The 17,764-nt window shown below is 33.6% G+C and overlaps 1 protein-coding gene across 1 annotated transcript; it reads right to left on the bottom strand.

Annotated features, from left to right (window-relative positions):
* Positions 1 to 7,269: 7,269 nt before the first annotated feature.
* LOC145292300 (uncharacterized) lies at positions 7,270 to 17,381 on the bottom strand. Its single transcript, XM_080138627.1, has 4 exons — positions 15,933 to 17,381; positions 13,571 to 15,815; positions 11,855 to 12,385; positions 7,270 to 7,316 (listed from the first exon to the last, which is right to left on the bottom strand). The coding sequence occupies exons 1-4, from the start codon at positions 17,379 to 17,381 to the stop codon at positions 7,270 to 7,272; spliced, it is 4,272 nt and encodes a 1,423-aa protein (XP_079994753.1).
* Between the last annotated feature and the right edge of the window lie 383 nt (positions 17,382 to 17,764).

Genomic DNA, 17,764 nt, shown 5'->3' with positions numbered 1-17,764 from the left:
GATGGTGAAATAAGTGATACCCCCTTCAAATCAATAAAACAACTTAACAATAAACTAGTTATTATTAAAAATTAAATCAGCAATTTGGAGACTGGAAATTAATTTAATTGATTTTGTCTTCTGACATTTTAAGTTTGCAGAATCCATACTGATTTACTTCATTCATTTACTTTACTCCTTGTTCTAAATGTCTTTACCCATAAACGCAGGAGTAAACATCTTCTCATCGGAGTGAAACACATTTGTAGCTATTGGGTGGTTTTGATGTCAGAATATAATTAGAGAATATATAATATTTTATTTAGATACACAAGAATACAACACACGAATTATAACTCTGGCTTTAAAGACATGAGCAGCATAAATGATTAATAACAGACGTGGGTTAAACCCATGGGCAAAAACCAATTTTAAAGATTAAAACATAATTTGCATCTTTAACATGTTAAATAAGCTATCGTAGCACGTTCTGGATCTATTTGATTAAATTAATTATTAAATCATAGACGCTTTCTAGTAATCAATAGACCGAAAACATCAAACGGCCTGAATTATCTCCCTTTAGCTGTTATAGGAAATAAAAATCGACCTATTTTCCAACAGAATTAACTATTAGTAATTAATAACATAATTGAATTATCTCCCTTCGCAATTGTTTTTAGTAACGATATGAAAACATATTTAATTAGAACGACAATGAATTCTAAAACATTAAATAATAATAAATAGATTAAAATCCCTTACTCGAAATGTTGTACAAGGATTTATATATATAATACAGTCTTTTTCGTTATTCTCATATTCAATTAAACATTAAAACTAAAATGGTCTTAAATATAGGTACTAAAATAACGATAATCTGGAAACATTACTTGCCACTAATACAAAACTAAAATTAATCGTAACGTTAATGCAAGGTTGTTACGGCCATATTATAAATATGGAAATAAAAATTAAAAAACTCTTTTTATAAAAAAATTAATTATGGGAAATAAAGAAACAGCGAAATCTAATTAAGAAACTCAACGAATGGAATATGCAAAAATTTTTTTTTTTAATGGCTAAGGGTTTGTGTGGAAACTTCTTATAACTCTGTTCTTAAATAAGAATACGAAAATTAGGCGATATATTAATATTTAAATGGGATTTTCCGTAGCTACCGCAAAGGTAAATGTTTCTCACGTGCTTTTTCCGTTAAGGGAACTTTTCCTTTTTTTCTTTTTCTTTCTCTTCAAAAATGCATTATTGCCAAAAGTGTTTTTATTCATAAAATCTTAAGAAATGCTGGTTTTTGAAAATTTTCGAACGATATAATGTTTGAAATTGTTAGACTGGACATGGAAACAATTGTAACGTAAATTGAAATACACTTTTTGTTGCCATCAACACCGTTTTTGAAGTCTTGGTTTTGCTTACACAGTATATTAATGCTCAATTATGAAATATGATAATTTTGTAGCTTACTCTTTAAGTCAACTCTTTTTGACTTAAAACTTATTGGTATATGAAAATTTACTGGATTACACTAACTCAGTATATTACATACAAGTCTCTCTCTCTCTCTCTCTCTCTCTCTCTCTCTATATATATATATATATATATATATATATATCACTACTTCATTTACTCACATAAAATTAATATACGAAAGTATAGATTTATGCGTAAACTTTAAGTATTTACTTCAAAAGTGCTCAATACGTAGGTAGAGCTAGTTATAGCTTAATCGCCATATATATTTTATAAATTACACACACACACACACACACACACACACACACACACACACACACACACATATATATATATATATATATATATATATATATATATATATATATATATATATATATATATATGTTGTGTATATTTAGGAAGCATGTTTTCATTCCGAAAGATATTATTAAATAACGGAGAGTTTTTGATTAAAAAAAGATCATAAAGCAAAAAAACAAAAAACAAAAAACAAAAAAAACTCCGTGCTATTTAACAATAATTGTCTGAATATATATATATATATATATATATATATATATATATATATATATATATATATATATATATATATATATATATACAGCTGAATGTGTGTGTGTGTGTGTGTGTCTGGTCACGAATAGGCTCCTATATGGTTGACTATTTAAAAAAAACTGATTACATATAATGATAGAAGATGTATCGGGACACAGGAATGGGTATGTTTGATCCTGCAGAACGGTGGTTCATTAAAATAATGAGGTCTGCGTTTGCGCCTGGTCCACAAAGTATGGAAATAAAAAATGTAAAAATTAAAAAAACGTTTACAATTGTTTTTTATATAGATGTACATAATAATACTTTGATAAGTATGTTTTAACTTAAATAAGGATGGTATAATAAAATTTCGGGACCTGCGTTCGCGCCTGGCCTCCACAGAATGGAAATAGGCACAAAGTTTAATAAAGACTTTTCATATCTATCTGCGTAAGTATACTTTGATAATTATGTTTCAGTTTGAAGAAATATGGTATAATAAAATTATGGGGTGTTCGTTCGCACCTGACCTCCATAGAATGGAAATATGTCACAAAGTTTAACAAGTTTTTTAATATAGATCCACAGAATATTGTGATAAGTGTTTCAGTGTGAACAGGTATAGTATAATAAATTATTGGGTTTATCTATTTATTTTTATTTTCATCATATTTTGCTTTGGTTTTGATACCCCCAAATTCGAAGCTATCTCTTTACAACTCTTCCTTTTCATAACCTATCAAACTTTATTAAATCAGTCCATTGTCTGTAGGCTGTTTTTAAACCCAGTCAACGACGGGTACTTTTGCTAGTATATATATATATATATATATATATATATATATATATATATATATATATATATAATCTCTATTTTCATACAGGGAAAGTACTTTTGAACTTTAAAATTTATATTTTACTAGCTGTACCCGGCCACGCGTTGTTGTGGCTCAGTTTGTTACAATGGAACACATTCCTCAAGAAAAATTGCATTTTGTTTTTTTATTTACTTTTATTATTTTTTTGCAATTTTTTTAATCAATAAAATTGTAATTTTTTTCCCCCCAAAAAGATTAATTTTTTACCATAAATTGTTCAGTGAAAGTTTATTTCTCAGGAAAACTTGCACTTTTTTAAAAGAAATTTGGCAGTAAACATTTAACTTTGAAAACGGAATTTTTATTATAAAAAGAACAGATGAGTGCTTTACATGAACATTGTAAATAGTTATGTGAATGTAGAGAAAAGTTTTATTCTTTTTTTTCAAGAGAATGTACAAATTATTTTTTTTAACAGATGTTCAGAAAATAAACAGAAAAATACTTCCATCATTAATTATGTAGAAAAATAAATAAAATGTTGATTTAGTGTTTCAACATTATGCTTATAAATTACGATAAAACTTGCTGAGTATGAGCTGTTTTACAGCTGTTGTAAAAATAGAACGGAAACTTAAATTTCGCTCCGTTTTAATCTTTCTTAATTTTTTAATTGTGCCCTCCAAACGAATATAATCAAAACAGTAACATTCAACAATTGTACTTTATGTATATAAAACACAAAATATTAAAAAAAAAGTTAATAACGAAAGGGAAATAATTCCATTTTTAAACGAAAAAGTCAGTTTGGTATATCTTTTTGTTATTTTTACATAAGTCCAGCTTACCATTCACATGGGAAATGTCGACATTTATAGGTTGTCGGGTACGTTTACAACGAATAAACACTCCAATCTAGTAGATGTATCAGAATTATTGTAGGAATTTTTGACACCCCTATCACGAAACTTCGAATAAAATATAAAACACTCGTAATTTCTCTTTTGAAAGTGGGTTGTTTATTTTCTTATACTTCCAAAATAAACTATTAAAGTTGTTTTAAAAGTAATAGAAATATTTTTTTTATTAAAAAAAAACAGTAATGAATTTTACGAACTCAATATTTTTCAATTTTTAAGCTTTATAAATCTATCAAATTTTTTCTATTGATTCTATTTTTACGATATTTTTAGGATCAATGTGAAATTTTATGCTCTTTCCAATAAACCGAATATAATATTTTAGACAAACGTTTTTTTTGTAAATTCACGCCCCCATTTTCAAGTGTCTATTAAAAAGTAAATAATTAATTTACTCACCAAAGTTTTATATATCACAAATTGAAGAGAAAAGGTCAATAAATAATATATTCAAATTTAAAACAAAAAAGTAGTGCTTTTTAGAAATTTACCTGTAAAGTTCGAAGTTTTTTTTAAACCCCGTTGTTTGTTTTTTCTTTTGTTTTTTTTTTTTGATGAAACCTTGGCGCTTGCTCCTTTAATTGAAAAAAAATCAAGGCTTGAATTAAATTTTTCGAGTAGTTATAAGCTTGGAAAGACAGGGGGTCGAATAATTCACGCCTCCCATTTTGAAATGTCTATTAAAAAGTAAATAATTAATTTACTCACCAAAGTGCTATGTATCGCAAATTGAAGAGAAAAGGTCAATAAATAATATATTCAAATTTAAAACAAAAAAGTAGTGTTTTTAGAAATTTACCTGTAAAGTCCGAAGTTTAAAACCTAAAAAAAAACACGTTGTTTGTTTTTTTGTTTTTTTTTCTAATGAACCTTGGTCCTTGCTCCTTTAATTGAAAAATAATTAGGGCTTGAGTTACATTTTTCGAGGAGTTGTAAAAACGGGGTGGAATTATTCACTATTTGTCACGAAATTTCTGACACACCTACCAATCTACCCATGTTAAGAACGGCTTTCGGAATAGACACCCCTAACCTTGCCAGCATACCCCAAAAGCTATAAAAGTTGACGTGTCGAATGTGAACGATGAGTTGGACGTAATGTAAAAATGTACCGAATTTAAAAGGGAACGAAATTCAAATTTTTGTTCCATTTTTACAACAACCGTTAAGCAGAGCATTCTATGCAAATTTTACCTAACTTACTGTATTAATGCTATTTTTTTTAAGCAAAAAAAAAATATTTAGGTTTTGCTATAAATTCCTAAACTCATTTCACCCTAAATAATTTAGGTGACTGAAATAGGAATCTAATTGAATCTTTAATTTCCTGAATAGTATGCGAGGAATACATTTTTCTTCAAGTTATATCGAATTCATTAATACGGACTTTAGGGGCTTTTTTCGGAATGTTCCTGTAAAAATTATTTTTTATTGTTACAAATTACGATGCTTTATTTATATAAAAAAAGCAATAACAAATTCTTGCGTCTTTTATTTACTACTGAAAACCATAACTTTAGTAAAGGTATTTTTTGTTTAAACAAAATAAAACATTTTCACTAAGAGTTAAGTAAAAATAATTAGTTCATTATATTCTGCGATAATTATTTGATAAATACTGATATTTTCATTAAAATTGGTTAATTTCCTGATTTTTGGTGAATTTTTAAGTAAAGAGAGGGGTCAAAATGCTTATACACTTTGAGCGTCGGCATTCATTTTGTCTGTACCTACCATTTTTCGATGAATATTTGATAGGAAAGCAACCATGTGTGGTTAATTTAAATCAAATTTCAATCACATGGTTACATTATCAATAATCATGTGATTAAACCCATTGAAAATTTACCGATATTGTAATATCCTTTTAGTGATGCAGTGTTGGCAACTGAGATTTAAAAAAAAACCCGCGAGATCAGGAGAAAGAAATGTCCAGAAAATCGCTAGATTTTTAACTTTTATTATCTGAAATTTTCAAAAATCGCTAATTCACCCCCTCCAACTCCATATTTTTACTTCCCACAATAAAAAATTATAAATATAGTATATTCAATATATAAAATGTTCCATGTTTTCTCACTATATGTTTCTGGAATTATATTGAAGCGGTTAGCTCCCCAGAAGTCTTACATATTATATCAGCTAATTTTACCTGTTTTTTCAGAGAGGGTATTTTATTTTTGCAAGAAACAAATCATAAACTCAAACTTTTTATAATAAAAGTTAAATTGAAATATACTTCAAATTAAACATCACAATAATGGTGCAACATATTTTGTAATTAGAAAAATAAAAACACAAAAAAACTTTGTTTTAGCATGTTAAAAGTATTTAGGTTGGTAGATAATTAAATTCTACTGTATTAGTATAAGTCTTTTTTTTTGCTGTTGTTTCTTGCTTTTTACAATTTTCGATTAAATACTTCTAAATTAAGCGGGGTTGCTTAGATCGTATTTTAAACAAAACTTCGGAGGTTGGAATGCTCCCCCCTCCCACCTAAAATGTACTTGGAAAAATCGATTTTATAGCGAGATTTAAGAATGGTTAGCCGAAAAAAAAGGTGAAAAACAAAACAAATAATCAATAAATAATTGTTACCAAAGGCAATAAATGCTACTTTTTTTTACTTACATGAATGAGTTTATTTTATGTTTTAAAGTATTTTCAACCGCTTTTCTTTATTTTTTAATCTAAAATTGCGGGTGTGTGGGTGCGAAATATCTCCAGATGTTCTAGAATTCCCCGCTAGATTGCAAATGAAATCTCCAGATCTAGTAGGAAAACCGCTAAATTGGAAACACTGGTCACGTGACAGGAAGCGGTAATAAATAATTATCCCTAAATAAAAAAATGGCCTATCGGTACAAAGAAAACCACCTATTTATCATAGAAAAATTAAGTATAATGTTATAATTAAAAAGAAATATATAAAAACACACATGGATATAGTAAACATATTATACCAAAACGTCGAAGCCTCCGTCCAGTGGTTTTTTAGACTATTAATTGCGGACGAACACACAGATGTATATATATATATATATATATATATATATATATATATATATATATGTATATATATATATTATTTGTTTGGTTTTTCCTCTACTTTTTAATATCTTATATATGCCATTTTTTTATTGACCATAAGATTTTCTAGACAATTAAACAGAGCTTAAGTCAAAGTTCACTAGCCAGCGATGCGAATACTCTCAATAAAACAATTTCACTCAGACTTAATGCAACTGCCATGGCACTCGTTCGAGCGCATGCATACAATAAGGTTCTAGGGTAAAAATAATTAAATACATTAATAAATAGAGTAATGAAACGATCTGGCTTGACTGTTTTCATGGAAAGTAGACTTTTGCTGCTATTTAACACACAAGCGGAGTAACATTTATAAACAATGTATTTTATACAATTAATTGAACACATGTTGATATTTTCTATTCACTTTTTTCATTACAAGAAAATGTCTATATAATATCCCGCTTGTTCTTTCCTTAGCTTGTATGTTACGCTTTGGAAAAGGCCAAATACAAAACGTTTGAATGCCCAACTGCTAAAAAAAATAAAAAAATAAAAATAAATTAAAAATATAAATAAATAAAAAGGCCAAATAGCGAAATCTGGCCATAAAAAGGCCAATATGATAACCCTTAACAACGTGATAACCTTTGATGTAACCTCGTTTTCGAATATAATAATAATAATAATAATAATAATAATAATAATAATAATAATAATAATAATATATGATCATTCGTGTAATTGTGTGAGAAAGGAACTTATACTAATTTCGACATACAGTGGTTCTTCACGTTAGTGAAGTGTTACGTAAAAAGCAAATATTAGAAGAAAAATGGGGGGGGGGAAGAACATTGTCTGCCACTAGGTGGTGGACTGAAGAAGTAAATTAAAGATTGTACATTACAAGGTGATTTTATTATCTGTATTGAACTATGTAACACAATATTACTCTCTGAGAATTTATAAGTACTTATTAAATTAATTTATTTCATTAGGGTCAGTTCTATCTTTTAAATACAATGGACACTATTTTAATAGAAATGTTAATAGACTCATATTGTGTGTAACTGTTTTTTTTCTGTAAAAACAAAAATAACTAATTTTTTTGTGCCATGCTGAAAAATATCAGCTTTATCAATACATAGATGTTGATTAAATATATTTCTCATTCACTGGAATTTCCATAGGTCCTGCTAGTACTAATGAATGAGAAGCACTTAAATAGTCTATGAGTCTTTTACCATGACCAATAACATAAACTTAATACGTTGTTTTGTTAATCTGCTTTACGGTAAATCAATACAGTATAATCATGTTAACACACCGCTTCTAGTAAGATCATCGAACGTAAGCAGCGTTGAGTCTGGCCAGCATCAGATTGGTGACCATTTGAAAATACCAGGTATCTAGGGGGATTGCAAATACTTTGTCATCACCCCTAATGGGGACATCGAACAATTGACTCAGAGCGCTTTTAAATTTGATATTCACATGAAACTTCCTCTTTCGGAGGAAGCCGGTTCAGTTAGCCTATGATAAATGCCTCTACACGTTCACGGTAAATGAACCGTTTCTGGGTTTGTCAACGCCGAAATAGAACATCTTTTGCGAAAGATTTATTGTATACAATACATTAAAGCTAAGTGCATTTATTATTATTATTGGCTCACAAGGAGCTATCACACGTGTCATAAAGGATTTCTCCTTGAGAACAGCCTGTGATGTGTTCCCTGGGATTGGGTGACAATAAGTTTCCCTGGTACTCTCCACCTCTTTCAATAAGATTTGCAAATGAATTTGCATTATCGCGACAGTCGCTTACTATAGATTTCTCGCTAGCAGTGGCCATTGGTCTCCACCGGAGTTTGAGTGGCAATAAGCCTCCCCATAAGCCTATTATTATTATTATTATTATTATTATTATTATTATTATTATTATTATTATTATCATTATTATTATTATTATTATTATTATTACACTAGTCAACAACAATTTTTTTTCAACAGATTTAGGAAGAATCTAATGCGATGAATCAAAAAATCACGTAGGTTTTGTTCAATCCGTCCAAGTTTTTGAGCTTTGATTGGAAATGATTATTTTGATGCTGAGTAAGTATTCAGGTTTGATAGTTCTGGGTTATTATGGCGAAAAAGGATCAATTTGAAGTCTTAAAACCTGAAAATCTTCCGGAAATTGGGGTTTAGCTTACACGAAGAAGGACTGGACTGTGCGGGAGGAATTAGTGCATTGCAAAGAAAGGAACACCACCAACGACATCTGGTGGACAGAGACAGATTACTCTTCTCACTGCTGCACATCAAGCAGTTCACCAATGGTCCAGACAAGAATGGTGACTGCCTTACTTACTTCTGCCAGGTTATTTCAGTAGTTTGTTGCTTGTCGAGTTGGGCGTATTTACAGTGAAACACATTCGATTTTTATGTGTTATATAATCCAGATATTTCCTAGCCAATATCGATGATTGTCACAGTCTTGAATAATATGCTTTCAGTTTAGTTCTATGACATCTTTCAGGATTCAAACCTGTCTTTAAACGATTGTAATTTTGCCATAACGTTCCTATAATTTCTTGCACAGTATCATTTTTTTACCCTTTCCCATACATTCTCTCTCTCTCTCTCTCTCTCTCTCTCTCTCTCTCTCTCTCTGTCTCTGTCTGTCTGTCTCTCTCTCTTCACATGTATGTAAGTGTCCATGTTGGTGATGCTAAACACGACTGCGATATTTTTGGGGCGTATCTTTGAAAACCGAATATTCTTTTAACTAGGAGAGGGTCACCGCTTATCAAGTCCCGAAGGTCACTCAATTATAGGGGCTGATGAATTTAAGGTGAGACAGCACCGTGATGATCAGTAATAGTGGAACTTAGATAGTGTTTGTTTATTTATAAGGACGGCTCAACAGAAACTTGTTTACATTAGACTTGAAAACGGCCATACTATAGTCAGCTGAGAAATAGCACTGCGGTATTGTGTTCTATATACGGGTAGGGAAGAAACTTCGATCATGGAATTTACGTTTAGTTTTACCCACAGATAGATAATAAGAGATATTGTTGGCAGTTGTAGCTACATATCTTTGTACGTATATAGACAAAGGTAAAGAGAGAGAATGAGAGAGAGGGAGAGAAAGAGAGACGAGGAGGGATATAGGAGATATTAACACTCACCGATATATATTATATATTATGTTAAATATGAGAGAAAGAAAAGAAAAGGGGGTTATAGGACATTAACACACATATACGTTATATATTTTATATTAGAGAAAGAAAAAGAGATAGCGAAAGTAAAATAGATAGATAGATAGAGAGATAGATAGAGAGAAAGAGAAATAGAGAGAACGAAGGAGAGCGAGAGAAAGATAGAGCGAGGGAGAGAGATAGGGGGTCGATCGAAACGAAACAAATATAATGCTTATTGATTAATTATAAACTTCATCAAAAATAAATAAACGCCCAAGGAGAAAATCAATAATAATAATAATAATAATAATAATAATAATAATAATAATACATGTTTTGTTATTTGCCGTGTTTATCGAAAGTCGAATCAATGAAAAGAAAATGAAATTCGCAGTATAAAAATGTTAAAATCTTGAATCGATATTCTAATTGAATATGTGTTTGTTGGTCAGTGATAGGCTCCAAAACTATCCGGTAGAATTGCACCGATTATAGCGTAATCATCCCTAACATAACGAACTTGTCATCGGTGTAAAATACTACTACTACTACTACTACTACTACTACTACTACTACTACTACTACTACTACTAAAACCATTAGGCACATATTGGTTCTAAAACAATTGGTAAAAATTGCACTAAGTTTGCCATGAAGTTCCCGTGGCATATTGGTTGTGTCATAAAAGGAGCACATTTAGGACTTTTATGTAGAGAAAACTTGAAAACAATAACATTTCTTACGAAAAAAAAAAGGCATTTATGCAGAGAAGGATTTTAAACCCTCCTTAAAACAGTAATATTCTTACAGAAAAAAAGGTACTTAAGCAGAGAGCGATTTTAAAACCTATATAAAGCTGTAAGTTCCTTACATATAGCGAATTCTTAATAGGATGCTATAAAAAAGGTATAATCAAGGACCAAGGTCTGAGGCTAAGAAATTCATCCTAACACATCAATGACAACTGGCTGAGAGAGAAAGAGAAAAAGAACGTCTTACCTCTTGCAACAGATGCCGTCGGTTGCGACCTCAGGTATTAGTCCTTGTGGTCCCGTAATAATTCTTTATCAATACAATAATTGATTGAGAAAGAAAAAACAAAGGAACTACCAAGACGGTGTCCCAATAGTAAATAAGAGAAGAAGAAAAGAAAAGGAAAGAGAAGAAAAGGAACAACTTCAGACACGGTGTGAACCGATTGTAAAGATGGGGGTAAAAATTAACACACAAGCTAGTCAACCCATACAATTTTATAGAAGGTCTAGGGTCACATGATTTATCCATTAGTATAAAAAACAATCACAAAGGGAAAGACGCTTTCGCATCCATCTCTCAAAACCCGAGGTCATTGAAGGTAGGAAAGATTTTCTTATACAATCCCGTCTCAAGAGAAAAAATAAATAAATAAATAAATAAAATAAATGAATAAATAAATAGTAAACAGTGAAGTTGTCTGAGTACATTTTAATACAAATAACTGTTAATTTTGGGTCCAAACACTCAAAATTCTAAATTTAGATTCCCGGGACATGGATCCAACTTGATAAATTGAACAAATCCAAGAAAAATAAGTTGTAAGGGGACGAAGCAAAACCCCCCCCAAAAAACTGAACCTTCAGCTAATCCCTGGTCCAAACATTCCAAACCAACATAAAGTGTATTCAGACATAGGGCAAGCTTCGTAATCGGTTTTTGTCAAAATTTGACTGCCAAGCCGGCTGAACTGCTAGTAAATAAATAAAAATAAAGGATAAAGAGAAAAGGAAGAAAAAAAATGGGAGAGGTAAATAAATAATTACCTATTTTCTGAGAGTGGACTGTTAGTGAATTGAATGTAGGCAATTCCAACAGTACCAATTCTCACCCTCTGGGGGAACTTGCTGAATACCTACGCAGTTGAAATGGTACCATTGATTGCATTCATCACAGCATATCATTGGACTACCATTATCCGGTAGAACACATCCTGGGCAAATACATGCATGTTCAGCATCATTTAATAAATTATCCACCATCATATCATGGGATAATGAAGGATCCTGGTTGAGGCAACTTCCACACCGCCAACTCTCCTCTTCTGGTGGAGGTCGATATAGACCAACACAGGAAAAATGGTACCAGTCATCACAGCAGTCACAACATATCATGGCACTGCCATTGTCTGGTTCACCACAATCAGGGCAAATCCAACCAAGCTCTGTGCCCTCTTCAATAGGGTCTTCAAGTACAGATGTACAGCCATTCAGATTGTCATCAGCATTCCCCATCAAGGAATCAAGTCCATCAATGGGTTCTTGAATAGACGACTCCAAGGGATGGAGGTGCTTCAGGGAATGAACTTGCAAGGAGCCATCTCCTCGTTTTATCTGAGCAGATCTCACCAATCCGTCATCTCCTGTAAATAGATGTGTGACCCTACCCAATGCCCAAAATGGTCGAGGTTTGTTAGGGAGTTTGATTGTGACTACATCTCCCACACAAACAACTGGTGAAGTCCCTCCTTGTTGTCTTTGAGCATGCTCTCTTATACTAAGCAGATAATCTTCGTACCAAATTTTCTTAAATATTTTTAATGCATTATTCCTGCAATTTAAGGACTCTAAGAGTTGTTTCCGAGAGGGAGGTTCTAGTTGATAAATACCCTCCCCATCCATTCTCAAAATCAAACGAGGGTTTACTACAGGGCGTAAAACGTGATTTGGACTTATTATTTCCAAACTTGAGTCAGATGAACTTCTGTAAGTCAAGGGACGGTCATTTATGGCATTTTGTACATCAGAAATAATTGTCAGGAGATCGAAATAATCATGACTAGCTCGTCCAATTAATTTATATAAGCAAGACTTGATGGTTTTAATCAGTCTTTCCCATACACCTCCATACCAAGGAGAGTGTACAGGGATCTTAACATGCTTGATTTGGCATGTCCCCAATTTCTCCCTGAATTCACTGGAAGCAATCACCTCATGAATCATGTCACATCCAGCCACAAATGACTTAGCATTGTCACTATAAATATGCGAAGGAATCCCATAAATATTTGAAAATCGAATCAAGGCCATTAGGAATGAGTGAACAGACATATCCTCAATCAGTTCTAGATGAATTGACCGTACCTCCAAACAAGTAAAGACCAGGATATACATCTTCACCCTCTCCCCACCTCTCAGAACCCACAGATGACCCGTATAGTCTACTCCTGTGTGCAAAAATGGTCTTATCATATTCACCCGATGTTTAGGTAAATCAGTCATTTTGGGGTAGGTAAATGGAATAGAGTTAAATTTCTGGCACAAGGAGCATCCTGATAAAATTCTCTTTACCGCCTGCCTACCCTGGGGTATCCAGTACCCAGATAACCTGACCTTATTCAAGGTAGCAGGAACATCCAGATGCTTACACTGGTGGTGACAGTCCAATATTATGAGATTAGTAAGATGGTGATCCTTAGCAATAAGCAAGGGATTAACTATTTCGTATTCATATACAGAGACCTTCCCAATTCTTCCCTTGGATCGAATTAATCCTTCCTTATCCAAAAAAAGGTTTAGACTTCCCACTCTCGGTGGTATTGACCTACCTGAAGGATTTTGTAAGTATTCTAATTCCTCCCAGAAGGATTGTTTCTGCATTACTTTAATCAAGTGTGTCCGAGCCATCTTACCAAAGTCGGAGTCTCTTTTCCTCAACCTATTAATAAACTTGAACACACATGTGGTGACATTTAATAGTTTAGACAATGAAGAATATCTATCATATTGCACAACTGGCTCCTCCTGGCTGTGCGAAACAGCACAAACCATCGAAGATACAATCTTTTTGCTTTCTGGGCTCAAACAACTCAAAGGATTTTCAGGCCAAGAAATCGGTTGGTCTCTTAGCCAAGACGGTCCAGAAACCCAATATTCCAAATTGGCCCTCAGTTTAGAGGTAGGAATACCCCTGGTGATAAGGTCAGCGGGATTCTGTGCAGTAGGCACATATTTAAACTGAATGGCCACACCAAATTTAGACATCAATTCAGCCTCCCATTGACTAATGTCCTTCAATCTATTCATGGCAAAAACATTCTTGCTGTTAGTCCGCCTTGTGACCAACCAGGATAATACTATTTGTGAATCAACTGCAAGAAATACCTTTTTGAAACTTACATTAGAATAGGCCTTCAACAAAGTCGGAAGGCACTTGATGGCCAAGAAGGCCGATAAAAGCTCCAGAGTTGGTAAACTCTTCGATTTAAGAGGCGCCACCTTTGCCTTGGAAAAAACCAGAGATGAAACCTTCCCCTGGACTGCATATGCTGCAAATCCATATGCCCTTTTGGATGCATCACAAAACAGAAATAATTCAGCTTCCCTCCCTTCGTCAAGGGTTTTTCTAGGGAAGGTAACAGAACCAAGTTCTGACAATTCATGAGCGATGACTGCCCATTTGGATTGAAGTTCACTTGGCACAATTTCATCCCACTCAAAACCTAATTTCCACAACTCACTAACAAGAGTACGTGCCTGTATAGATACCGGCAAACATAATGAGAGTGGATCGAATATCCTTGATGCTTCAGACAGTATATGCCTTTTAGTTGCTGCCTCAGGGTTACAATTATAGGAAGCAATATTGATGGTATCAGTAAGAGGATCGTAACGATAACCTAATACCTTCTCCCAAGGACAGCTGTGACTCACAAGAGTACCATCTCTCCTCATTAAATCGTGTAATTCTGTATGATTAGAATTGCAAGATTGGAGTATGAATCCTCCTTCTTGCAATCTTTCTACTGCTCGTGTATACAAGCCCGTTAACTCATCCAAGGAATTGCTCGTTTTAATCAGATTATCTACATAAAAATTAGACTGTAACATCCCAGTGCAATCATCCAAAGGATAACGCCCAGCATGAAATTTTAGTATGCAATTCAAGATGAATGGGCTTGCACTAAACCCAAATAAGATTGTTGTGTAACGATAACACATTAGCTTATTATTTTTTCGCAGAAAGAAACAAAATTTATTCTTATCAGATTCACTAGATAATCGAATCATCAAGAAGGCATTCTTGATGTCTGCTAAAAATACATACCTATTTGTTCGGAAAAGCAGAGTTAAATCAAGCATGTCCCCTGTTAAGTTGATCCCAGGATAAGCAGCATCATTTAGAGAGACAGAGTTCTTAGTTTTAAAAGAACAGTTAAAAACTGGTCGAATTTTAGTTGTAGTTGTATGCTCGTCTTTGAACACAGGTCTATGTGGAACCCACACATAATGCTTGTATTCCTGAGGGGAGCATTCTAGGGGTTCAATTATCCCTTCTCTTTCTTGGTCTTCAAAAACCTTAATATACTCCTCATATAAGTCCTTCTTCTTTAAATTGAATACTACTCTGTCCAGCACCTTAAGTGCTATATGATGGTTAGATTGAACCTGAGATAACTTGTCCTTATGCCAAGGCAATTTAACCAAATAATGACCATCTTTATAAACTATGTTTTGCATGAATTCTTCCATCTTTTGATTGTAATACTCAGAAACCGATTCTATGTCAGGCAGTCCCAAGGATTCTAGACTAAACATCCATTCCAAGCCCCGATCCACAGTGCTTCCTTCAAAAATGTCGGCAAATGGATCCACATAGGTCGGAACAGGATTCACAATACTATTAACCAAAGAATCGTTACAATAGTACTGCCTGTCAATTTCATAGCTCAAGGCTCCCGGAGTTATAGCAATCTTACTGATTTGGTTCTCATGCAAAAAATGTTTTGTATTTCCTATGGGGATAATGCCAGCGGATGTCTGCCAAGCCGCACCATTCATGCATCGTGTTATCTTCATGGGACGCATATATTGAATCAAATCAATTCCCATGAGACCCCACAATTGTACACTGCCACTCTCTATCTCTGCAGAAAAGGTATAATTCAGTTTTCTTAGGTTTTCCCAAACCAGAGGAAGGTCTGGTACTTTGTGAGACAGATTCAATTCGCAATTAATTAGAATAGGTAGTTGGGGGGCTACTCCTGGCAAGACCTCTACAACTACTGTTAACTGCTTGAAAATGCGACGTTTTCTCCCCACAAAGGTCACAACGTCCATGGCCACCTCCTCCCACGAGTCTGGATCGCACTTCAGGTGCTGAAGAACCCTTTCAGAGAAATATGACCTCTGACTGCCTGAATCAATAAGGCAATTCAGAGAAACTGAGGAGGCTCCCCTTTTAATTGTGATGTTGACCATTGGCAGTAGGTTTTGAATGTCCCCAAGTTTTGTACTTATGCTAGTATTTATTTCTGTTTCCTCTAGTACAAATTGAGGACACATAGAAGCATAATGCCTCCGAGACTTACAATACCTGCAAGGGAATCTAAATCCCTTGACTCCTGGACAGGCTTTCTGATCATGGCTGGCAACTGTGCAGAACTCACATAATCCAAGTTGCCTACAGCGTTGCAGGCGCTCATTGTATGAGGGATAGGTAGTACACTGAGAACTAGTGTGTCCATTTCTTGCACAAAAATTGCAATAAGGAATCTTGTCTTCCAAGTCTAGGTCTGCATGAAAACTTTGTAATGCAGAATTTTTAGGTGGGCTTCTCGTCCAAACAGCATTTGACCTTGGCTTAAACCGTGGAATCAGTTCTGTCTTAGGAGTTGAAATAGGTTTAATCCGGAGTAATGCTTTAATAACTTCGTGACTATACTGCAGTATGCAGTTCAAGCCAGGATATGGTGTGCTAGAGCCTCTAATGAGCTCTGCCTTTATCTCACCAGGGATCTTATCAAATAGGATATGAGCCACCAGACATCCACTTCCGGAGTCCTCAACTAAAAAATCATAACCATAGTCTGAATCTAACTCACCAAGTTCATACTGAACCTGGGAAAGATATTCCTTTAGTTGTTCGTAAGACTTGTCCACCTTAGGTGTAGACTGCACTATTCTTTTAAAAATTTCTTCCCTAATGGCTTCTCTGTCCCAGTATTCCTCTTTTAAAATATTTATGGCCACATCATAATTATGGTCATTTTCTGACAGGTGATGGATCAGATGAAATGGCCGACCTATCACATATGCCTTAAGGCATATGAGTTTTTCCTTCTTTGAGCTCACTCCAGATGTGCAAAACTCAAAACGGGTTAGGAAATCCCGCAGGGCAAATTTATTGGTTTTATCAACGCCAGTAAATGTTGGACATGTTATTTTAGGCTTCGCTAATTCAATGCCAGATTGAGCTGGGGAAGGTAGAGTGGGAGGAGTTGAGGTTAGTAAAGGGGAATGGATCTCTGGAACCGGTAAGGAAGCATCTAACTGCGACAATAATTTATTCACCCTGGTTTTGTAAGTGAAACTGTCTGTCAAACAGCTCCTCATCTCAATCGATGGTGTCTCCTTCATTATTTTCTTGTCAATATGCAATAACTCTTGGAGCCACTGGAGAATGTCTCGTTTATGAAGTTCTAATACATCTCTCTCAAGAGGTTCAAGTCCACTAAGATTTTCTAGTGTTAAGTCTATCATCGTACGAGTGACTCTCTGATCTTCCAATAAGGATGACCGTGATGATTGTTCAACTTGTAAGGAATTCATTTTAATATAAAAAACAGTACCTGTTGCAATGTATAGCGAATTCTTAATAGGATGCTATAAAAAAGGTATAATCAAGGACCAAGGTCTGAGGCTAAGAAATTTATCCTAACACATCAATGACAACTGGCTGAGAGAGAAAGAGAAAAAGAACGTCTTACCTCTTGCAACAGATGCCGTCGGTTGCGACCTCA

This window comes from Euprymna scolopes, chromosome 13 (genome assembly GCF_053919585.1).
Source record: "Euprymna scolopes isolate OS-2025 chromosome 13, ASM5391958v1, whole genome shotgun sequence".
Classification (NCBI taxonomy): domain Eukaryota; kingdom Metazoa; phylum Mollusca; class Cephalopoda; order Sepiida; family Sepiolidae; genus Euprymna; species Euprymna scolopes.
Note: the sequence above shows the minus strand (reverse complement) of the source record. Positions and strands in the feature narration are given on the sequence as shown.

What these genes read in the sequence shown, in the direction of transcription:
- LOC145292300 (XM_080138627.1), bottom strand. Translation starts at nt 17,381, where the DNA reads ATGAAGGAGACACCATCGATTGAGATGAGGAGCTGTTTGACAGACAGT. An exon ending in AAGTACCAGACCTTCCTCTG is followed by an intron (nt 15,816 to 15,932) that starts GTTTGGGAAAAC and finishes CGTCCCATGAAG; the next exon opens with ATAACACGATGCATGAATGG. An exon ending in TCAGCAAGTTCCCCCAGAGG is followed by an intron (nt 7,317 to 11,854) that starts GTGAGAATTGGT and finishes TATTTTTTTTAG; the next exon opens with CAGTTGGGCATTCAAACGTT.